Source organism: Nipponia nippon, unplaced genomic scaffold, assembly GCF_047370975.1.
Source record: "Nipponia nippon isolate SJK-2023a ecotype South Korea unplaced genomic scaffold, ASM4737097v1 scaffold_1, whole genome shotgun sequence".
In the NCBI taxonomy this organism is placed as follows: domain Eukaryota; kingdom Metazoa; phylum Chordata; class Aves; order Pelecaniformes; family Threskiornithidae; genus Nipponia; species Nipponia nippon.
In genome coordinates this window covers 79,782,129-79,806,469 of record NW_028262290.1, presented here as the reverse complement: position 1 = coordinate 79,806,469, position 24,341 = coordinate 79,782,129, and the positions used below count along the sequence as shown (strand labels likewise).

At 42.9% G+C, this 24,341-nt stretch overlaps 1 protein-coding gene and 1 long non-coding RNA gene across 8 annotated transcripts in view; one reads left to right on the top strand and one right to left on the bottom strand.

Annotated features, from left to right (window-relative positions):
- CTNND2 (catenin delta 2) overlaps positions 1-24,341 on the top strand; it is a 690,230-nt gene that overhangs the window by 370,359 nt on the left and 295,530 nt on the right. For 6 of the 7 annotated variants that reach the window (XM_087760877.1, XM_087760884.1, XM_087760869.1 and 3 more), the window contains 2 exons: positions 10,305-10,477; positions 19,357-19,924. In XM_087760877.1, the coding sequence (XP_087617003.1) occupies positions 10,305-10,477; positions 19,357-19,924 (741 nt within the window). The remainder of the gene's footprint in view (positions 1-10,304; positions 10,478-19,356; positions 19,925-24,341) is intronic. The other variant, XM_087760913.1, reaches the window with a different exon arrangement.
- LOC148057437 (uncharacterized) lies at positions 18,769-19,956 on the bottom strand. Its single transcript, XR_015705485.1, has 3 exons — positions 19,833-19,956; positions 19,029-19,214; positions 18,769-18,902 (listed from the first exon to the last, which is right to left on the bottom strand). It is a non-coding gene; the product is annotated as an uncharacterized LOC148057437 (long non-coding RNA).

The window sequence follows — 24,341 nt, the reverse complement described above, 5'->3', positions numbered from 1 at the left end:
ATCTGGAGTAATGCTATGTGTGGTACGGTATAGAAAGCAAAACATACGCTATCTGAGTAAATAACACTGAAGCTACTCTATTATGTCAGGATTGCTTAGGCTTTGCTATTTTACCTTGTTCCATGGGTCTGCCAGTATTTCATATTTGCAACACATTTCCTATCTTCCAGAAGACTTTTATGTAAACTCACTGGAAAGTCTATTATCTTTATGATATATTGCCTACAAATTTTTGCCATAAAAGTTACCTATCCCTAAAGAAATTCTTCCCCATTAAATACTTCCTTACTAAGCTCAGCTATGGAAGAACTACTTATCTCTCTCTGGTTTTCTTCCTGTCCCTCACAGGTGCAGAGTTAGTGAATTTTAACCACCAGGCAGTACTTTGCGAGTGCCAAAGTTGTGAAACATGATTCTACCAAACACTAAGAGGAGATCACATTTGCCTCTCTAGTCCTAGTGTAATCACACAGGGATTCCTCTTATTTGGAGGCACTTCATTAGCATTATGCAGTAGATGGAAACCTGGTAGCATCAGGCATCCTCTCTGAATTAGACATTGGTGCTATCCCCCCTGCCCTGGGATTTCAATATGACCGTCAAAAAAAAAAAAAAAAACTTTCAGTAATCAAAAAAGAACCATTTACTCTCGGGGTGGGATGCAGGCCTTATTTTTTTCCATGCACTTCAGGTCTTATGTTTTTCTACTGCTTTTTGTGGACACTTGTGGTGCTTTGCTATCCCATGGAGTAGTGATTTATTATGTCAAATCCTAGCCAACACCTCTGTTTTCCTCATACAATAATGGCAGAATTTTTATCTTGTGTAAAAAGCATAAGATAATCAGCATCTAATGAAACTATTTTCTATTCCCGGTTCACTTACTCTTGAAATAAAGTGTTCATCTTTCATTCCAATAGTAATTAGGTCAGAAAGAGAGTTAGAAGGAATATCCTTGTATTGTTCCCTTACATAATGGTATCAGCCTAGTTTTTGCATCATTTCTCCAGATATATATAATTTATAGAATTCTTGGATGAAAATGAACTTATTCTACATTTCTGAATGCATTCCACCAAACCCTATTTTCCAGTACCTAAGAACAGGTTGTGTAGCAACACTAAAGCCCTTTTCTGTATTTGTAAGTAGAACATAACCCTCTTAATGCTGGTGGAGCATGGTGTTGCATATAAATTACTTTCCTTTTTTGTAAAACAAGTTTGTTTTCAGTGTACTCACTTAAGAATTGCTGCCTCTCATCTAAAGACATGCATTTGTTTCCTAACAAGGGAGCTGCTTGTGATTTAGCATATAAAGTATAATCGTTTATTTCTTCATTTTAAGTATGCACTTGTCCCCCCACGCCCCTTTTATTCCAACTCTCTTCATTACTAGGGTATGGAATACCTTTTTATATTGCAGCCTTGGCATTTTTTCCTGTAATAGAAAGGTAGTGATATCTTTAATGTTTAATATCATCTAGAAGGTAGATCTTGAAATATTCTCCTGGTACTATTCTAGTACTAGTCCTGGATTTGGATGGAGAATGGGGACAATGATTATTACTATTGTTATATTATAGCTACTTGTTATCCCCTGTTTGAGATCTGACTAACAGTTGGCTGAAAGTCCTTTTCCTACAGAATCTGTTTGACCAGTTGTAGCTGACAGGATTTGTTTTCGTCTTCAGATCTTAAGTTTTGCCTTGGTTTAATCTCTCCTTTTCCTGACTGTAATTAAGAAAACGTCATCTTTTTATGATAGCCACAAAGGTCTCTCATCTAGTTCCCAGGGTTTTCCCCCACAACTGCCCCCTGCCTCCGCTGCTTCCGCCTGCGCTTTTTGCAGCTCCCCCAGAGAGGAGAAAATGGGGAAGAGGGGAGAGACCTCTGTAGGTAAGTGGCAAGGTGGCTGCTCCTTGCCACCCCCTGAGGCACTCACAGGGCTTCCCTTCCTCCCACTCAATTTCTCCGCTTTCCAGAACCATCCTAAATCATCTCAGCAATAGAGAGTTTCTTCAAAGAACGTTTCAGATGACCTCAAAAATAGGCCATACTGCAATGGAGGGGTTCAAAACAAACAGACAAACAAATGTTGCTTACCCTTCCGATGCGGAGGGAAAGTTTACTCCTGGTCCCAGCTGGATATGCAGCTTAATCCTGGGAGCAGGACTTGGAAAACAGGATATACCAGAGAGATGCCAAAGAATTTAGTATCACTAGGAACAGGTCCGTCCACCTTGTCCTTAACTATCATCCCCTCTTCTTTACTGTCAAATACTGTGGAAGGACACTGGCAGGTTACTATCAAGAGCCATCCCTGGGTTTATTGTTCTTTCAGTCTAGTTCCAGGATTCCCCCAGCATCCCAAATACAGTTGAACGCTCAGAAATTGAGGGACCACTTTACAGATACCTGACCTGATCTTTTCTTTTATTACATCTTTTTTGATCATCCATTCCTTTGCAAAACTGGGCAACAAATACAACCCAGCTTTAGGAGCAGTTAGCAGCTACTTACCATGAGTACACACACTTAAATGAACTAAGAAAAAAAGTAGGTTGTAGGGTAGGAATCAGTATTTCATGCTCAAACTAAATGACCTGAGAGGCAGAAGAAACAGTAAATGATGACTTTTTGGTATTTGAAATCCTTAATTAGGCATATAGTAACAGTTAGGAGATGGTTCCTCTCGCTGGGATGAGGCACCTCAACCTATTAACTCTGTAAATGAATGTTTAAAGGACATGAAAGGAGTTTTGCTAGTGCTTTCTTTCAACTGTTACCCAAATGAGCAAAGCAGGTTGAAGAATGTGCGAAGTGATTAATTACACTAATTAAAAACACTTTATTTACACTTACTCTATAATTTATCATTACTACTTCTGTCAGTCGATCGAAGGTGAGTGAAGTGTTGTTTATAATTGGTATGGGAGCTAATTAAATGTTCGTTCGAGCACGTTTTGGTCTATTTCGTTTGTCAATTAGAACTGGCATCGCAATAGATGACTGACCAAATGGAAATGTATAACACAATAGTAGTGCTCCACTTCACTACTTACTTGGAGAAGGAAATGCGCCCCGGTAAGCCAACTGACTTCCAATCGTTAGGAGAGAAGAAAATCCTTCTCCTTTTACTTGCATGATCTTTTTGTTGGGAACTTCACATGAAAAACAAAGTAACAAGCATACAGTTATCTCACGGGAGCTGACTAGCTGTATGTTTCTTTAGTTTGTAGTGTAATTACTTTAGCCAATTCAGAAGCAATTATTGCATAGATTTAGAATACTGAATTAATCATGCCCTTATCTTGTAATAATATAGTACTCTATGTAACTTGTCATTATACAGTAATTATTTTATAATTGAACAACTAGCAGATAATGTATTATTGAATGCTTGTTCCACGATAAATTCTGGATTGTAAGGTAATATATTAGTCCTGTTTCATAATTCAGCCTTTTGTTTTTGTTTTGAAGATTCACCATACTATTGCTATAGTATCATCTTGAATCGTTACATACCGTGAAGCTACAAGTTGTGAAGTATTCCATGAGATACTGCAGTCTAAGGATTAGGAAATGGGAATAACTTTTCAGATATCTGACTGGTTGACACTAGGGATAGGCTGTCATTGATATCCCCACAGGGAACAATTTCTTCGGTTTCTTTTTGAGTTCCTCCTTTACAGGGATCCCACATTCATTTGGCTATTTAGCTTTGTGACCCAGCAATGGCGCTACAGTATAAGATACAAAAAATATAAAGTTCTCTGAGTTTGTAATGGAGTTAATCACAGATTCCTACTGCCTTAACTTGCAGTCCTGTAGGTAAAAATACATATCACAAATACTGATTGTACTTAAATCTTATCAGACTTTACATCATGTGCTTGTTTTTAAAACCTCACTCATGATCTAGTAATATTACAAATAGCAAAATTTAATAGGATGTGCTTCTTTGCCCCCCATCTCTAATCAGTGTAAGGATACTGGACCAGTCTCTCAGCACTTGCAAAACTGCTTAACTTGTGACACTGGTAAGCTCCTCAGAGCCCAGGTTCCTACTGGGTTTCTACGTGAGATACTCTCCTGCTTATGACCACTATGGGATACGATTCGGGTGAGCTCTGCTACTTGCGTGGTCACCAGAGAAGGCCCTACCCTCCGGGGGAAGGGAAGAAAATATGTCATGACTCGCCAGCTCTGATTCCCAACCAAGTTCCCTGGTTTCAACTACTGTCAGTACTGATGCCTGTTTTTTGTAATCTCTCACTGAAGGTGCAGTTGGCATTAATGACTGTTCATTGAATCAAAATTCAGTACTGTGCTGATGCACTGTGGTCTCTGTTTCTTTTTTTCTTTTTTTCTTTTTTTCTTTTTTTTTTTTTTAATGTGATCCTTTCTCTGCTTAATTTGGGCATCATGCCACCCGGTGCTGTGGATTGCGCTGGGCAGCTGAGCACCCAGCTTCTCTTGGGGTTTACTTCCAAGCAAGTGAGGAAAGGAAAGCTATGTGCTGTACTCTCGGAGTTTGGCAATGCCAGGGAGCGTTGAATCCCCTCTTGTCGCAGGAGGACTAGCAGAAGGAAACATGCTTTTAAAATTTGGAGCAGTGGTGCTGATGTAGTTGGTCTGCTAAACATCTCTAATAATATAGCTGCTCTCTTACTGGCATCATATTTGTTAAAAATTGATTTTATACTGTATGTTCAGTTGGTACATTTTCTCTGTTAGCACACACCACTTTAATACACTTAGAATATCTTAAAAACTGATTTGACTCCTACTGAAATTGGCAAGCGTATTCCAGTGGATTTGAATATAGTAGCCTTTGTCCTTGGCAGTTTCTGAGCATACAAAAATGAACATTTTGGACCTTTCTTCAATGTATAAGTTGGATTGTTCTCATGAAATGAAGGTATGAAGTCAGTTGCTCAAGTGAATATAAATTTTTATGCTGAGGAACAGGATACTATTTAAAAGCAAAATACACATTTTTCACACAATGGAAAGCTTCTTTCGTCATGTTTTAAGTATGCTGCAAAGTGTGGTTTGAAAAAAACGAAATCTAAGGGATGACTTAAATAGAGAAACATGGTAAGATAATTATACTGGTGGAATTTTATTGTTGTATTACCATTCTTCTTCTTTTTTTTTTTTTTTTACTAACTGGTCTGTAGTATCTTGTCACTTCACGCATAAAAAGTAGAATAATTAGAAGTTCATGTGTGTTTGTTCTATACTTGTAACTAATTTTTTGTTGCCTAAGCAAGCACTGGTAAAGCTAGAACAGTTACCTGCAGGTACTGAGAAGTATCCTAGTATTCTGCTGTTCTGAAACAGCCATATAAAGTATTTCTGTGTGCAAACACTCGCTGTTCAAGAATAATTTATTTAAAAACCAATAATTCAAAATGAAAGTTTTAGGTTGTGAGCTTTTTCTTGCTTGGTTGGTTGGTTGGTTTGTTGGTTGTTGTTTTTTTTCACTCTGAATGGTGGAAGAAGGAAGAGGAGGTGGTCTGAAGAGAGCAGAAACGACAGGCAATAAGATTTTATTTCCAAAGAAAATATTGCTCTCGAAAATAAAAGGACGAGTGTTTTCATAACTTCAATTTTTTCCCCATTTTTGACCGAGCCATGGATGATAGTAGTAACCTGGATTCTTTGTGTCACTTTGGTTTCCCGTAATCAACTGTTACTGTGATGTCCTTGAATTAATAATAATCCCATTGTTTAAGACCACTCACTTCCTTGGTTTGTTTTTTAAGTAGCTACACTGCACCTTATTGCAGCATTGCACACTGTATTGTTATTCAGAAAGAAAAACAGCGGCCCATGAAGAAATACTGTCAGTGCAATACCCTGTCCCTCACAGGTGAGGGGCACAGGAATAGCCCCGGCTGCGTGTGGCGGGGCTCATTCTGCAACCTTTGCCTCCCGCTTCCCTGACTCCCCCCTTGACAGCAGCAGGTCGGTGCTGTGGAAGCTCTCTTTCTGCTATGGCTTGTGGTGGAGTCTGCAGCTCACCAGTTTACATTTATGGCCATGTGCAACACACAACTTGCCGTGAATCATCCTGTTCAGTGTAATGCCAGGCTATGCTTATTTTGTCGAATGCAATACGGCAGGAAGGCAGCAAGCGTGGGCTTCAGTGCTGCTCTCTTCAGGGATAAGACTCGGGGTAGGGCCGGGTCCTGCACTGCATCTGCTCCTCTTCCCTGTTTTGCTTGAAGCGTGCCAGGTACTCTCAGGTGCTCCAAATCTCTTAAACTATTAGGTTTTTGAAAGAGAAAAATAGCAGCCATGTAATAGCCAACAAAACTGTCAGTAAGAGGGGTGGGTAATATGAACTAATTTAAAGGGCTTCACAAGAAGCCTGCCCCCTCCCCTCGCTGTCTGAAGGGGCGACTCCTTTCCTCTAACTGCCGTGCCTGCCAGCACCTGGGTCTCCAGACCACAAAGGAAACTCCTGTTGCCTTTCTCCGACTCCTAGAAAAGTCCTCTACCCTCCATCACCTCTGAGGTTTCATTGTGGGTTGGCTCCCTGAGGTGGGGATGTCCTGCATCCTCTTCTGTTCTCTTCTTGCCTGGTCTTCTCTGTGCTCCAGCAGCTTTCCCCAGCTTAAGTGCACTTTGGCTGTGTCCCAGGCAAGATGCACACCCTCTCCCTCTCCTTCGAGCTCCTTACTGAGCCGGATTACAGCAGCCAAGGTGAGGAAGATGGGGAGCCTTGCACACTGCTCTGCTCGAGGCTCAGAGGAAGAGGAAGGTATTGTCTGCAGCACGTGTCCACCAAACTGGAGACAAATTAAAGAGTTAATTACTATACCCTGCTCCATCTTCTGAAGTTAGTCCACAGTGGTGTCTCTTGCAGTATGATGGCTCTGACTTAGTTTCCTGAATGTCCACTCCTATCTGTACTATTTTAATACAGGAGGAAAGTGGCACTGACTGAATCAGTGAAAATTTGGTACTATCCACTATAAATAATCCAACAGTAATATTCTTTCACAAGGCAAATAGATTTTTTTTGTATGGTGGTAAAAAAACATAGGGGAAAACAGGTAGTTATATCTTCCCCATACCCCCAAATAGAAACAAAATGTAGTACGAATTTTTAAAGCAGTACTACAGATCCTCAGTATCTGCTAAACTAAACCTTACGAAGCTGGCAGTGTTTGTTTTCAAGCTTATTTTAAATTGAAGATTGGTAGTTAATTATGTAGCATTAAGGGAACAAATAAGACTGAATTGTTCTAGTAGTTAACTAGTGATTTCCAGTGCCTAACTGAAAATAGAGAATTTCCAGCTGCCTTAACTTCTGAGAACAAATGAAAAATAGTTGCATGAACACTTTCTTATACCTACACAACAGAGTTTAAATTTTTGCCAGGAAGAAACAGTACTTTGTTGTCAAGAGCCATCAGCGTATAGAAGTACACAAACAAACCACTTTCTTCTCTTCTGGGTGAGCTGCGGGCTCTTCAGAAGGTTTGGTTTTGCCTTCAGATTGAAATCTCAAGAATGTCAATGACAAAAGCGATCCATCTTTTCCCTATCAGACAAGACGGGATTGCTTGTAGTTCCCAAATCCTGAAAAAGGAACTTATGTTTTTTCAAGATCGCGCTGATTGATCTCAAATGTATCTTGTAGTTTGTACGCTTGGCTTAGACTTCGTTATTTACAGGTGAGCAGCCACAACTCTATTCTACGTTTGCTTGAGAAATGTGGGCTTATTTAAAATTTAAACATCTATCTGGCTGTCTCTCTCAAATGACTTTGTAATTACTTTATTGAAATGTATGTATGTTTTCATTGTTCGTTACTGCTTGTTAAGGTACAAAATAAAAACTGCTATACAGTCATTAGTGAACTTAAGTCCACGTGCTCCAAACTTCTTATTAATTTTTTTTTTCTACAGTTTTGATAAGTTTCTTGAAGTGCATGGAAGTGTTTAGGCTAAATGGTGCAGGGAACCCATGTATGTGATTCTAGCTGGCTATGTAAATCCCCTAGTGAGCCATAGCAATATGAAAGGAACACTTGAAAGCCAGATGCAATGAAAATTTAAACATATTGAGTTCATAGCATGTGATAGTTTAATCATTATTTAAGCTTTAGAAATGTCACAGCATAATTACTTTCAGAACAAGTACAAACACTTTGATGCACAAAAATTGCTTTCTTGCTGCAACTTTTGCCCCTCCTGCGAAAGTTATGCTGTTGTGAGTTTTCTGAACTTAATCATGGCTCTTGATCACAGGCAAATTCTCAGTGAAAATTCAGAATCCAAAAGATTAAAATAAAGTCTACAGCTATATTTTAAAACTAAGCCTGTATTTTCTTTGTGCTCTTTAAAAAAAAATCTGAAAATGTTTCTTTCATTAAAGAACAAAATTTGCAACAAAACCAGTTAAATGGAAAATGCTTAGTGAACCCTATTTGCGGAGTCAGGGAATGGAAAGCTACCAAATGTTGAATTTATAAGCACCCATGCAGGATTAAATTCAGCTCTCCTATGCATGTGATACATTTTTAATAACCTCACAGCATACATGGAGCCCTGCCTCCTGTAAGGAAAATACGAGGACCAGAACTTACATTCTAATTTTTTCCTATATCTGGAATATTCTGATGAATGCAATTGACTTCACAGTATAAATTGTGTTGACGTGTAAAATAGTGTCATAATCCCAGTCTATGCTTAGATGTCAACACTTCTACTTTACATAGCCTACTACGATTTGTTTATAATATGAGCGGTTCAGGTTGGATTTTGGAAAATATCAGTTATAATGGTTCTGCCATTTCTGAGAAACAGGCTAGGGGAAAAAATACTCTCCATGTTAATTTGGGGGTGGGGTTGTTTGCCCATTTTCTAAGTGAAAATCTTTTTGGAGCAGCCGTACATCCTCGTAGCAAAGACTTCAAGGTCATAAAATTTGGCCTTCCTATCAGGAATGTACTGGGAGTTATTTCTGGCAAAATTCCAATGAATTCACTCACACTGTGAGTCTTTTTAAAACTGAACTTTTCACATGCTCTGTAGGATCAAAATCAACGTAACCATTTCACATCCCTTAAGGTTTGTGTCACCTTCTATGCTCTCATGAGCTTGTTAGTGCTAACCAGAAGATGAACCTGTCATCCCCGTGGAGCCGCTGAATATGCTATAGATGATGGCTGTTGGGCTGAAGGTAGACTTCTTTGTAACTCATGCAATGGCCAAGGCATAACCCTCTTCTTTTTTCTCCTCTTGTATTTCACTTGCTGGACCCAGGCACCATGGAAGAGTAAGCTAGTTTATTGAAAATTAGAAGAGACTAAAATCAGTGAAGGCATAGGGAAGGATTAGGTGGGTATTCTTCAGCGTAGCTCTTCGTGTATGGAGACAGAATGAGTTCACCATTAAAAGCGGTTGTGGGAGGTCCTGTCTAAACCACGCGGCAGTGCAGTGTAGGAAGAGCCTTTCCCTGTCTGATGTATGCTCTCGGCGCAAGTTGGGGAATTTGCTGTGGGTACGTGATAAGCTAAATCACTTGTATGTGAAGCTAATGAATATTAGAACATGTTTTAGTTTCACAGAACAACTAAATAACTGTGGAAAGTGTCACTGTTCACGGTCCCGACATGCCCTGCAGTCTGGCAGCCCCAATTTAAGCTCGCTGCCTGCACTTGGCTCCCCTGCCGCGCAGTGCTGTGACGGGGAAGATGAGATAGGCTGACAAAACAGTCATCAAAGATTCACTGAGATCAGGGTGAGTCCTACGTGATGAGAAGAGCTATTAATATTTTAAAGGCTCCCATCCATCCCTACAGGCACCAAAGTATTACATCACTGTGTGTGCAGGAGAGAGTGGCAGTAATCAATAGATGTAATGTGCTGGGGGCCCAGGGAGGGACAACTTAGCATTTCCCATGCAGAACGACTGGATATAATTAAGTGAAATAAACAAGGCTTATCCTTAGAAAAAAAGAAAAGTCATCAACTATTCTGAGCTGAAAACCGAGACTTCTTTATCAAATAGTACAGTTGGGTTTGTTTAGGCTTAGAATTTCTTCACCGGTCAAAACCATACGTTTTTTGCAAAGAAAGCAACGTGGTCTGTAGCTCAAACACAATAATAATGATGATGACTGAGTGGTAAAGAAACAATTTAATATTTGTGATTTTTACTACTGAAAAGCCGAACTGTGAAAAGCTGAAGCCACATACATCTGATAATTTTGAGGCTCACAGATAATACAGGTATGCTCTTTCACTGAGACTTTCTGACTGCTCCCAAATCCTGTCCCCGCAGGGCCCAGCCTCCTCTCCCAGAGCGCGCTCCAGCTCAATTCCAAACCTGAAGGGTCCTTCCAGTACTCGGCCAGCTACCACAGCAACCAGACCCTCGCCCTGGGCGAAACAGCGGCCGCCCAGCTCCCGGCCCGCAGCGGTCAGGCCAGAGGTGCCATCCAGAGCTACAGCCAGGTACGTGTCCTAAGCAGCCCGGGTCTCTTGCACCTGAAATCACGTCGGGTAGCTCCCAGGAAACAGAGCCGTTCGGTGTCTGCCGGCGCATGACCGTCTGCCTTTACTTTCCGTCTTGTTCAGTCCATCTGCAGCGGGGTGGCGTTACCACCTTGATTTTCGTCAATCTAAAGTGGGTCGACTTGCATAGTAATAAAATAATCCTGATTAAAAAGGAGATTTACATGCCGGTTTTACTTACTTGCTTGCATATATATTTTGGTGATAGCATGTTTAGGCATTTAAGTTTGAAAATGTCTGTGACTGCTGATTAGGAGCCCTAACTAAGGTCTAGGACCTCCCTGCGTTGGTATCAGGATATTACTGAAAGCAGTAAGTGCCAGCAAAGAAAAACAAAGCCAGGCTGACACCAGATGCGAAACCTGCTTGGGATGCCGTGCATCGCCTGGTGCCGTGGCCTAATCCTAAGCGTAAGAATAATTTTTTGCCCTTTTTTCCCCCCATATTGTAAGACAAGCAACTTATCAGACAGCCATCTGCACGTTTCAAACATTTTGAAAAATTGTTTCAGATACTCATGAAAACTTTATAAATCTCTCTTCCTGTTTAAACAATCCCTCCCAGCTCTTGACACCTAACCCTCTCACCTTCTGTGCTTTTCACTGCAACATCAAAGCCTCTCGCCGGGAAGTTAAGCTTCAGTATAGACAAAAATTTCTAGAAGCGTTCATGCTTCCGTACATAAACAAAGTCTTAGCTGGGTTTCACTGGTCAGCTCAGGTTATTTGCTCTGTTTAGATGTTAACTGCCCCAGCAAAGCAGACCACCTTAGTGTCACTCTGGGACACTTTATAATTCAGGATTCTGTAGAAGTGAGTAGTATTTGAATTTCAAAGCCTTAAATTGCTAAGAGATTTCAAGTATTATATAGTCATTGCACAGCTTGTGGGATACCGAGAGACATACAATATTGTATTCTCTCAATTTGCTCAGAAAAGCTCCCTGTCCTCTAAGACTGAAAAATGAAATAAAGCACAGTTAAATTTCAGTTCAAATTGGGTAGGTACTTTTTTTCTTCTATAAAGGGTTTTAAATGAGCCTGCATAGTGGTAAGGCCTCAGGGTTTTTCTGTGTTTACCAAAGAGGACCTCCCTGATGTTCTTTGGGATTGGAGCCAGCAGGAGAGCAGGATTCCAGCTAGAAAGAAAAAGGGGGCTGCAATATCCAATTGTAGCCTGGGCCGATGTCATCAGGAGTTGTGCTTTGTGAAAAGCATCGTACCCTAGGGGTTAGCCTGCAAGGGTGTGATGCATTCTTCAAGGAGGCTAGAAAAAGTAAAATGATGGAAAAGGAACAGGTTATGAGAGCAACAGAAACAAAAACAAAGAAGAAATGAGAGGGGAGGGAAAAAGAATTTTTTTTTTTTTAAAGGCAGGAAGGGAAAGTGTGCAATTGTCCAGGGGTTAGAAGTAGTGATATTCTTAATATAAATTTTATCATACTTACTGATAGAAAAAAGGATGAATTTATGGAGAGGGGAAAAAATTAATGATGTAGATTGCTTTCATTGAAATTACACTGAACAGCCATTGCTTAGATCTGAAAAGCTCTCATGAACCATCTACTTCACAGAGAACTGGTTACCTTCAGAAAGGTAACTAGTAAGTTAGTAAGGCAACCTTTCGTATACTTTTTTTTTCTTGGTATGAGAGGGCAGAAAATAGGTTTTCTTCCTGTGTTCCTCCAGATTGTACGGTAGATGTTCCTGCAGGAGAATAACTCACAAAACATAATTTTCACACCATCATCCTGCTTGACAACTTCAGGTCAATTAAAATATATCTTGAAAATATTAACAAACTGCCATATAAACTATGAATTAATATCATGAAAAGCATGTAAAGGAGGTTTTAAAAGAGGTAAACAGGAAGAGGAAGAGTCAAAAGTTAAAATTAAAAAGTTCTGAATATGACCACAATTAAGGAGAAAAAAAGTCAATCCTTGGAATTGTTTTGCTACCCCTGTTATAATTAAAACAAACCTCACGAGTCAAAACGTCTCAGATTGTGATAATTTCCTTTGGTATTTTTGTGCAAGGAATATAGCTATCTCTGAACATGAATGATAGCCCAAATGCGTGGAAAAAATATGTAAATAGTCCCAAGGCCAGCTGTGACAGCAAGAACAATTTCTGAAAATGTAATTGTATAAAAAAGAGAAACTAATTAGGCTTGGGACTTCCTGTATAGTGCTGCAAAGTGCAATCTAACATTTTGTCAATTTGGAGGACTTCATTATAGATCATAGAGTTTTTCCACTGCTTTGAGTACTTTAGAACACAAAACTTTTATCTTCTAAATGCTACTGGAATAGCATTTCTTAGCAACAACTGCTCCTCTGGCAGGGAATTAACTCTGTTTCCCCACTGAAAACAGCTTTTCAAACTTGGTGTCCAGATCCTGATACATTCTGTATTAATCCATTAAGGTTATTTGTGAAGAGTCAGTAGTGGCTCTTATTACAAAAAGTAGCAGATTTTGCAGATGAGTTGCTCAAAAGTGATCTTCTATTTGGGCAATGTAATTTGTGAACAAATTACATTGATTGGGTTTACTGTCATCTTGAGAATGGTCAGCTTACGCTGTAGGTATCGTAGGAATATAAAGCATAGCATGTACGACAAATAGTGGTTTTCCACATGCTCTGCCATGTATTTGCAAGGGGAGGGGAAAGGAAGTGAAACTAGTTTACATTTCTGGAGGAGGACTCTTTTAGCTTCTGATGATGCTGTGGTCTTTTCAGAGGCTGAGGCAGCAATAGGGGTAATTCCCCACTGCGTATTATCCTATGCTCCTGAAGCTTCTGGACTGGCACAGAATTCGAAAACCCTTAAAAAGTAGATGGAAAGTAAAGGTAACTAAAAAGAAAAAAAAAAAAAAAAAAAAAGCCTTGAAAAATCATTTAACAGTTAATTTTCTAACTTGTCTCCTTTTTCCTATAAACAAGTCATAAGTTTGTCATGCATCAGACCACCACACCTCACAGCCCTATTTAGAATATTAGCAAATGAGTACAAGAATGTGTTCAATTGTCAAGCAAAAACTGTATACTGGCCTTTTCCAGTTAGACTTATGGCTGTTCCCGCCATCAGTCGTTTGTGCCACAAGGTGATAGGCTGCTGGACAATCTACCCAGACAAAATCTAAAATAAGGACTTCTCTTCTGGTAGAATGTGGCAGATGATGAGGTATTTAAAACGGGATTCCAAATATGAGCATGAGAATTTTTCTGTCATTAAAGGAAGAAGATGAAATCTTAAGGCAGATTACTCTTATTAGGACACTTACAGAGCAAAATTCAGTACTATAGCTTATGGTAGTGAAGAACTGATCTGCATAATGCTGGTTTGATCTTTCAGTAGGTAGTGATTGCAGCTTTCATTGCTGCTTTAAAACCAGAGATTGACCATCTCTGGATACTCTGAAAGAATCTCACACGATCCTGTTTGTGGATGTAGAAGACTACGACGGTATTGCCTACCTTCATCTATACACATGACCTTTGAGATTAGGATCAGGTAGGCTGACAAGTTTTCCTCACAGTGTTGGGGTAATTTTGCAAACACAATATAGCCATGAGCTTTTGTGATAAAATCAGGAGAAACAGATGGAATAGGCCACATTTGAGGGATACAGAGGTATAGTCTGGCATCCGTTATCATATAAGTGCATGTGAACATAGGTAGCGTTTTCCTAGTTAGGTTAGGAACTTATAAATGACAGCAAAGCAGTCCTGCAAAAGAAAGACGCTTCCACAGGTGCTGCCCAAGGACTGAAGTCTGCATCCCAAAGACTAGAGAATGTTACGCATGTTCCATACCCTCTTCTGCCCTTTGTAGAAAAGGGTTGATAGAGGCATTGGACCAGAGCAGAGTGATAACCTCAAGGGAAGCCGTATGGAAGGTTCTTTGGGCTGACAAAAAAAAAAAAACCAGCCCTCAATTGACTGGCAAGTCTTGCGGTCACTGAAAGAGCACAGAGCATCACTGAGACTGTGAAACAGAGCTGGACCCTTAAAAGACCACCTGTGTCTCTCGAAAACCCTAGTAGATGATCAAGTCTGCTGCCTAAAGCTAGCAACACCCACCAATATTCAAGAAGCCAAAGCAGCCTGGAGGGATGTCTTCCACACAACTCAAGCATCCAATTGGAAAATCCTCCCTAGAATCAAGAGAAAGGGTCTTCTCATGGGCAACAGTGTACTGCGTATGACTATGTTCATATTCAACAGATATGGCCTTGTTTGAGATTTTAAGGGCCGAGCCATCCCTGAAAGTTCCAGAGAGCAAAACAAGCTGAAAACTGGTGCTGGCATTTAATGCTAAACTAAAAATGCTTGTGGATACAAGTTCATCCAGACCCAAGATGGGCATGCAGACTTACTCAAATGTAACGTAACTCTTCAGTTTCTTCCATTATCTGTCAGAGAAGTATACAGGACATTGAGCACAAACTGTTATTTCTTAAGGGTAACTGGTACCATGATTCAAATTTTCCAGCATTTTCCTGGAAATCGTATTGTTCTCTCATTCCCAAGAAATTACTATGGAGCCTTTTCTGTTCTTAGTTCTAAGACAGGTGGTTGCACTGACAGAAGTTCTGTTCCTTAACACCTGTGAATTATGAACCATAGATGCACAAAACCTACCAGGTTTTGGTTTTGTGTTTTGGCACGCTTAAGAAGAAAATGGTTTGAAGGGATTTTAGATGATATACCATATAGATCTGCTGCACCTGCCAACGTATTCATAATGGTCATCAAAAGTCTCTGAGACTTCTGCTGTTCAGGTTTTGCTGGTCTTACACGCTGTTTTTTCCCTCTGGGAGCAATCTCCAGGAATCAACATGCTGATGTTTCAGTAATTAGCAGCTAACTTTTGCTTAAGCTGTCTAGCCATCTAGGATTTTGTAATTCCTTATCCATGAAAAATTTTCAGCAGAATAAATAATTCAACACAGTTATTTGCCCCGGTCAGTTTCACTTCATGAAACAGAAATCTTGTATTGCAGTCTTTTATTTAATCTTTTTTTGGTTAAAGTTCTGATATAAATTTTCAATTGGAATTGTAAAAAAAAAAAAAAAAAAAAAGCTCATGTTCTGAAACTTAGTGCATTAAATGCATGAATTGTGGCAAGCTCATGTTCTGAAATTTAGTGCATTAAATGCATGAATTATGGCGGGCAAACAACAGTTAAACTGTTCTCTAGCCTACTATAACCTAACTGGACACCCTCAGTAATTTTCTGTATAGAGCTCTGCAGATCTCATTTTGTCCCTATCAGTAGAGAATGATCTTTCTAGTAAGATTAAATGAGAAAGAGAATATTTCCATAGCTGGATTAATGTTCTCATGTTTTTTCAGACATTTCTGCTGTTACAAAGGATATACCAGAATCTATATATCGAATCCAAATAAGCAAATCAGGCTCCTTTTCTTTGGGATACCAGAAAAATTAAGTCTCTGAGTCTTAGAATCGATATTTATAGGGCTGTAGTAAGAAAGTCCTTGATTTTTGTTGCCATCTATGAAATAGATTGGTGGAGGATGTAACAACTGGGAAGCAAATTTGCTCTCCATTTATTAGTTTAAACACAGTTTCATTATCAGGTTGACAACAGTAATGGATAAATGGAAAAATAAGGGAAAAACACCCTTGTATTTCATTCTTCCATATGAAGTATAATGTCATATTGCAGGATGAACAATGACACGTCTGTATGGTAGTCTTAAGCAACAGAGAGGGAGAAACACGGGGAGAAACTAAAACACATTTTGCCTCTGAAAACACGAGCGAAGAATGTGACTGTACACTTGGCCATTTGAAAAAACATAAGAACCTCACAGTATATTTAAGACAGGTCTGAGATTAGTCACGTCCTAGAAAATACTGCATGCTAATGTTTTCATTGCAATCTGTTCATCCAAAAGTTCTCTCCTTCACACAGAGCAAATGCTTAGCTTTTTAGGAAGTGCTATACACTGCGTTTTTAATTAAGCATTTAATTCTTGTGTCCCGCCACTACACCTTCTTCACACTACACTTCTTCACTACACCTGTAACAGGCAATCGTGAAGTGGGATTTTTTTTTTTTTTGTTTTTGAATTAGTACTTGCAGAATGCCTGCAGCTTTATGGAGATTTATTAGGAATATGGGATAATACTGGTTTACTTGAAATTAATTACTCTAAATCCTTGACACATCGAGCAGTGTAGAAGTAGATTAGGAAAAGAAATTTTGTATACATGATGACAGTGCTTGCCTAAAATCCCTATGATCAATGACAAACTGTCTAAGTTGCAAGTGCATTAGCAGTGGGTTGCAGAAGACACTGGTAACATTGCAGAAGACTGTATTTTGGAACAATGTTGAATATTACAAAATACATTATTATGCCACTTAACAGTCCAAAAAGTAAAATTTATTAACAAATATCAATTGATAAGGTAGCTGGTTCAAATGACCTTTCGTCATGTGCAAAACTTGCTCTGTCCATGTTGTCTTAAATCTTGCCAGCCTGTTTTTGTTTTATAAAAGTTGTTACCGTACAGTTTAAAGCTGGAAAATGAAAACTGCACTCCTGTCAAATACACTGTTGGATAGTCAGTTGCAGATTAGCCCTTCTTTCCAGTTTAAAGCAGAAACGGTAAGTAGATCAGCATGAAAGTAGCTTTTACAAGTTCATTGATGTTCCCAGAGTTTACCTTCCTCGTTTCTGTTCGGAGTTTTTTAAATGAGCCACTTGAGCTTGTTGGCCATTTACGAAAATGTCAAGGCTCGTACTTGATGCTGTGGTGTTTGTAACTCGCGGCCGCCATCAGAACAGCCCAACTCCACAGCGAGCAGGCGGCTTGCGCCTGTGATCTCCTTGCCCGCTCAGGACTTGCCATACGGAGCAGTGGGAAGGAACAGCTTACATTACATTTATCTAGAAGGCCATTCCTCTTCAGGGCGCAAAACCCGCCGAAGCTGGTGAGGTTTGGGTCTGGCAGTGCTCCCTTGAGAGGCCTGAACGCCGGCGAGTGCTGGTAGCTGCCATGCTACTAACAACCGGGAGCAAAGCACCGGGAGCAGCTCCTCCGAAGCCTTGCTTCTTGTCCATGCCTAGAAAAATACATATTCTTCCCCCAGATGCCAAGCATTTAAGATGAGGGGCGGGGCTCCAAAAGTAAAAAAAAAAGAAAAGGAGAGAAAAATTTCCAGTGGGCATACATAGGAAGAGGTACACATTTCTGGCATTTTGAACCTCATTTATTCTTTGCTCCGAATAGTTGTTTTATCTTGTCCTCAGTTCCTGACCATATCCTTTATTGGGTAGTGAAAATAAATCAACTTTCATAGCAGGAACGTGGTGCTTTTGTTTACTTGGTTTTTTTTTTCCCCGTAGGATGCTACTAAAAAACCACATTGCTATTTAAATGTGAAACAACGCTGCCGTCGACATTCACCACACCTCTTGGAACTGAGTCACAAAATTCATTACTGACATTTTAACGGCTTTTCTCGCTAAGGAAACGGGTAGCCGAGAGGTGCGTGTGTTTGGGCGCAGCGCTGGTCGGACTGATTCAAACTGCACCGTCAGCTCCCGGCATCTGGAGCGCTTCCTGAGGTTTCAAGTAAATCCCCTGCATAACCAGGGGGGAAAAAAAAAAAAAAAAAAAAAAAGTATTTGAAACAAGAGCGTGTCTTCCTACAGAGCGCTGAGCTCTCGCTCACCGCGGGGTGCAGTTACTAGGGGATTTTAGCGTTACCAGATTCACAGATGATCTCTTGAGCCTCCGATCCCCGATAAAAAAGGGGAAGCCGCCCGCGCGTAAGGGCGAGCTCCGTCCTTTGCTGCTCCAGAAGCGGCCCCGGCAGGCCACTGACATCATTTCTCATGGGCAGCATCTGCCGAGGATTTTCTCTGGCTCCCTCCTCTCCCCCCCGCCGTTACCGGGCTTAAGGGCAACTTCGCGCCGCCCTGCCCGCGGCCGGCGGGGCTGGGCCGGGCCGGGCCGGGCCGGGCGGTGCGGAGCTCCCGCCACCCCGCTGCAGATGCCCCGCTGGAGGCGGCCCGCGGCAGGGCCCGGCGCCGGCCGCTCCCCCCGCGCCCTCCGGCCCCCTCCTGCCGCGTACAGGAACGCGCGGCGGCGGCGGCGGCGGCGGGGCTCGGCCTGAACGGAGGCGGGCTCCCCCCGCGGCGCGGGGGCTGCGTCCCCGCCGCTTCTTCAGGCCGGGACGGGGCGGGGCGGGGGTCGCGGTTCTGCCGCCGGCGGGTCCGGTCGCGCCCTGTCGCGCCGCCGCTGTGGCAGCAGCAGCAGCAGCAGCAGCGAAACCCGGGGGCGGTGTCCGCCCGGCGCGGTGCCTCACACCGATTGCTTTTCTGTAAGGGAAGTGACCCGATCAAAGCCCTTTCCGTGGCTTCAACTGCTCTTTTCTAATGTATGGAGAATAAAAGTTGGGGGGGGGGGGGGTATGTGTTTATTTATTTAAACAAACTCGGGCTAACCTCTGCCCGGTCCAAGGGCAGGCGTGTGCGCGCAGTGCAGAGCAGGAGACCCCGGAGCCGTCTGCCCGGCAGCCGGGTGCCGACGATGAGGAGTTTCTGCGCCGCTCAGCCCGGGCCGGCGGCCGGCCCTCCCTCAGCGGCTGGACGCGCTCCGGCAGATTCAGGAGCCCCTTAACCCCGAGGGCGCTGGGTGAAAGAGGGGGCTGCGTGCGGCCGGGGGGTTCCTCGGCCGAGCGAGCCCCCTCGTCCCGCCCCGAGCAGGGCCGGGGGAGCCGGGCGCCCCCGCCGCCGCCGCCCCCGCTGACGCCTCTGCCTTTCCTTCCCGCAGCAGGGCCCGGGGGGCCGCGGCGCCCACCCGGGCGGCCCGGAGCCGCCGCCGCCGCCCGCCGCCCCGCAGCCGCGGGAGCCCTTCGCGCCCAGCCACGGCAGCGCCTTCCACCTGCCCGAGCCCCAGCACGCCGCCGCGCTCTACTACGCCAGCTCCACGCTGCCGGCGCAGCGGGTGAGCTCCCCGCTGCCCGCCCAGCCCGGCGGCTCCCCCACCAAGCTGCCGCGGGCCGGCTCCGCCGCCGAGGGCGCCGCCTACGCCACCGCGCAGCGCCTCTCCTCCCCGAAGCAGTCCCCCAGCCGCCTGGCCAAGTCCTACAGCACCAGCTCGCCCATCAACATCGTCGTCTCCTCGGCGGGACTGTCGCCGTCCCCCATCCGAGTGACCTCCCCGCCCACCGTCCAGTCTAACATTTCCTCCTCTCCTATCCACCAGTTAAGCTCCACCATCGGCACTTACGCCACCCTGTCGCCTACCAAGCGGCTGGTTCACGCTGCCGATCAGTACAGCAAGCACTCCCAGGAGCTGTACGCCACCGCCACCCTGCAGAGACCCGGCTCCCTCGCAGGTAAATCGCGGCCGGCAGCGCCTCGGGTCCGCGGGGGCGGGGGGGGAGGGGGGGATGCGCGGTGCCGCCGCGCCCGCGCAGGGGCGGCGGCGGTGGTGGGGGGCGAGGGACGGGGGGAGAAGGCGGCCCCGGCGCGTCTCCCGGGGCGGGGTGACACGGCTGGCGGCCGCGGCGAGGGAGGAGTGGGGTGGGTTTGGCAGAACGCCGCGTTGGGGGGAACTGCGGTTTCCATTCCGGCAGCGGTAAGTGGGGGCAGGCAGGCTGCCCGCCTGCTGCTTCGGGAGAGCGCCTCGCTTCCCCCGGCCCGTCCCGCCGTCCCGCTGCCGGGCGGCTGCGCCGGGGGTCGGGCGGGTGCGGGGCTCGCAGCGCCGGGCGCCCAGCTCCGTGCTCTCGCCCCGGGTTCGGGTGGGGAGGTGTTACTGTGGTGAGTCCCTTCTCTGCCGCGGTCAAAACCTGAGCGCCTGTTGCAGGGAATCGCTCTTCCCCGCGTTTACAGGCCATTCTGGGGTCTTTGACAGGTGCGGGGTTACTTAGCAGGAACTCCGGGTGTACCAAGTTGTGCCAAGTAACAGGTAGCGGTTATCTGGCTCCGAGCGCTCTTCAGGGAACAGGCTGTTACAGCTGATTTAATGTCTCTGTAACCGCAGACTTTGAGCAGATCCTAGAGGTGAGATGCTGGTGCGCTGTTCTCTAAACCGTCTCTCTGCTAAACTGAGCATCCTTCAGGGGTGGGTTTTTTGTGTTCTCAAAATTTCCAGTTTCATTGCTATAGTAACAGCTGCTATGCTCATATGTTCTCTTGTGTGACATAAATAGATTTGAAGATAAATAGGATACATAACGAGGTTTGGCCGTGTTCATCAGGCAGGTACACAAGTTTCTCGCTGGAGTGAAAACCTCTTCTCGTCCCCCTTTCTCCTCTCACCCATCTCCCCTCCCCTGCTCCAGCAGTTGTTGGCATCCTGTGTAATGCCAATGTGTCTAAACATACAGGTTAAGTTACCTGATAATAAAATGCAGTATTAATGTATCTCCTTGTAAGAACTATTTGATGCGGTTTTTTCCTATTTAAGGTGTGGGGATTTGAAAACTTTTTTTTTGTTTACGTAACACTATTTTTGAAGTTCAGAATGTGTAAAGAGATAGCATCACTAAAGGATGCCAAAATCACGATCTCGGGACACTTTGACAGCTTCCTGTTGTCAAATATTCAGTCTCAAATTACAAAAAGTGGTTTATTTAGCAACTGTATAACTTCTCCCCATTGTAGTCCAACACACTGTTGGCCACAGGTATTAAATATTGCCTTTGTGGAGTAAAGTGGAAATGTAGAATTGCCACAGACTTTGTATTTGACAGAGTTTTGCAACTTCAGCCTATAGCAAGAATTGTTTGAGTCTGAATAGGCATGGAGGGAACTGTCAGCGTCAAAGGAACAGAGAATAATTCAGTTTAAAACTTACATACCTGTGGGTATGAACTACCAGTATTTCCCTGATTTTTCTTTACCTTTGTTCTCGGATAGAAGTCTTTGCTTCGGGAAGTTTCAAACAGGCACAGTCTATATTTATGTACTTTTAGCATTGGAATTTGTATTGTACTGGGGCTTTGGTTTTGTTTTTTGAAGAAGGCATCTTTTATAGTATTGCAGCATTAAACCTGTGATGATAGCTTGGTCAAAACTTGTTCTGTAAGGCTTACGGCCCTCATGACTCTGAAGGGCTACAGTGTTAGAGAAGCTGGTCGTCCTACGCTAGACCCAAGTTGCAGCATGGGTTTGGACTTTTTGGCCAATAGTGGTTGTACAGGCATTCCTAATGGGGTTTTCTACTTTGATTTGAATAAAAGTTAAGAAATTGACATTCATTTTCTTGGATTGCTTTTAAATAAAAGCTTTTGATAAGATGACTTCTGCATCTTGCATAATGGAGGTACTTCCCACCTCTTTTTAGGACACACTGCGAGGAGTTGCTTGTCACTGATTTATGGCTCGGGTGAAAGAAAAGCTTATAGATCCATGCATTTATGAAATGGCTGGTGTATTTTTGTGTGGATTTTAGTACGGGAAGGGAATAGTGATTGATCATTTGAACTTGCTTTTAGTTTGTAAAAAATGGTAAAGCAACACTTAGCTTTTCCAAGTGTTGTGCTGATCAGAACAAACGTAACAGGCTTCTGAGTTACTGTATCTCATAGGGATTTGCTTTTAAGATATGCAGAAAAATCTCAGTGTCTTATTTTATAACAAATGGAAGATCCTGTGCCTTGAGTAAGTATTAGGTGATGGACACACAGAGATAGTATTGCTACTTAAGGAAAAAAAAAATCAAAGTGGAAGCAACAGTATGTTAGTAAATACCATTTTTTTTCCCACAGTGGTGACATCCTTTTCAAGTAATCCGTGAAAGGAGCTCTGTCGCATGACCCATTCTTTTGCAAAAGTTTCCTGTTGTGTGCTCCCACCCCCTATTTTCCGTTACCATTCTGTGGCAGGTTCCTCGTGGCCTCCAGCAGTGTGAAGTGCCTGACTAGTCTTCTAGACTTTCACTGGATTCACTGAAGTCAAGGGACTACACAGAGGCTTAAAATTAACGTATGCTTTAGAGTTAGCCAGGATCAGATGTTACGGATGCTACTAAGACAATCTTCATTTTTTTTCTGTAGGCATTTTTGGTCAGAACAGGTTTGGTATTTGAGGTGTAAGTATATTATATTATTGCAGGAGTTTTCCAGTCATTGTGTTAGAAATCAAACCCATTGAGAAGGAGAGCAAGCAATTTTATGTTGAAAAGCCAATGTTCAATAAATGAGATTTTTGCTTCTTGTTCACAACATCCAAAGATGGGTTGGTTTTTTGTTGGTGTTTTTTTTTTTTTTTTTTTTTTTTTGAGAGAGAGGAGGAGGAGGAGTGGAGGATAGTTGTCACATTGCACTGATTGATGGTTTGCCTGCTGTGATTAATGTGAAGTTGCATTGGTATGTATGTGTCATCACAGGGATGATGTTACTTAAAGTAATCTTTTTTTATCTCTGGGAAGAAAAAATAATTATTCGTAATAATTACCGGGGATACAAATAATGCATTTGTTTTAATTTTTTTGCATGATATTAGGAATTTGTACTGGAGCTATCTAGTTCGTGAATACTACTGGGTCTCAGTGTGCTAAACGAACCGAACGACATCAGTCCCAGGGTTAGATGTTTAAAAGAGAAGTCCTTCAGATATGATCTTTTTTTTAAAAAAAAAAATTGTAATTGAAAATGCACAATACAAACATAGATTGCCCAAAACTGAATCTGTGTAAGACTTAATTGAAGAGATGGCATTATTTATATTAATTTCCTACAAACTTGATTATGAAACAATTTGAAATTATAAAAATGACACTTCTCAGACTGCATCCTGAATTTAAAATAAGACGTGCAACAGCATGCAATGACTCAGTCTTAACCGAGTAACCTTAGAAACGTCTTCAGAAATGGGTTTTAGTCTGGTTACGCTTGAACTGTTACCATTGCCAAGCGTGTCCGTGTGTATATAGTGGTTCTTGTGAGTGTACACTTGCCATGTTTATTCTTAGTCTAGCTGCTTCATTGCTGCGATCTGCAGTTACAGTTTTGGAAGCAGTTTTCTGATCTGTGCCGCTCCAAAGCATGCTCGACTGTCTGTTCAAGCAGCAATCTGAATCCAGAAAGCACAGTTTGTAAATACCTTCTTGCAGCTTCCACGCTCGGCCCGAGCTGCGGAGTGCTGCTGGGAGCCAAACTCGCCAGAGCAGCCTGTTCTGCCTGGAAGGAGGAGCTTGTGTAGGACATCAAGCAGCAGAAACATGGGAAAACCCTTTCAGGAGGCAGGTCATCACAGAGGTGCCCACTCTTCACAGTCCTCTGAAGCATCTCCTGCTGGCCAGAGTCAAATAGACGATGCTAAAGGAGTAGTGGGTTTGCTTTGGAGCAAAGGGAGAGGAGGCAGTGAAAGGGGTGTTGTTGAGGTAGTTTGTGCCTCAGGTTATGTGACAGGGGAGCAGCCCTGGTGTTGCAGAGCCACTCCTGCCTCTTCATCCAGGCTTAGGGAAGACTAGGGACATGTAAGACAATGGCAGGTCATTTTATGCATTGGTTTATTACAAAAAAACTGAAAAGAAAATAAATATGTTTGAAGACAGCATCACGCTCCATCAGCTGTACTGAAAGGTTAGGGTTAAGAAATGAGGGTTCATGTGAATCCCTTTGTATAATGTTAGGTGGAAAGATTATTATGTAGCTATTCTTCTGGTAGTGGTGACATGTTCCACTGAAACAAGAGCTGCAGCATCCCTCAGACAGCCCTGGTGCCACTGCTGAAAACTTCAGTGCCCAGCCTCGTGTTTGCAAACAGAATCTTCTTTCAGGTCCCTGTAACATCAAAAAGAAAAGG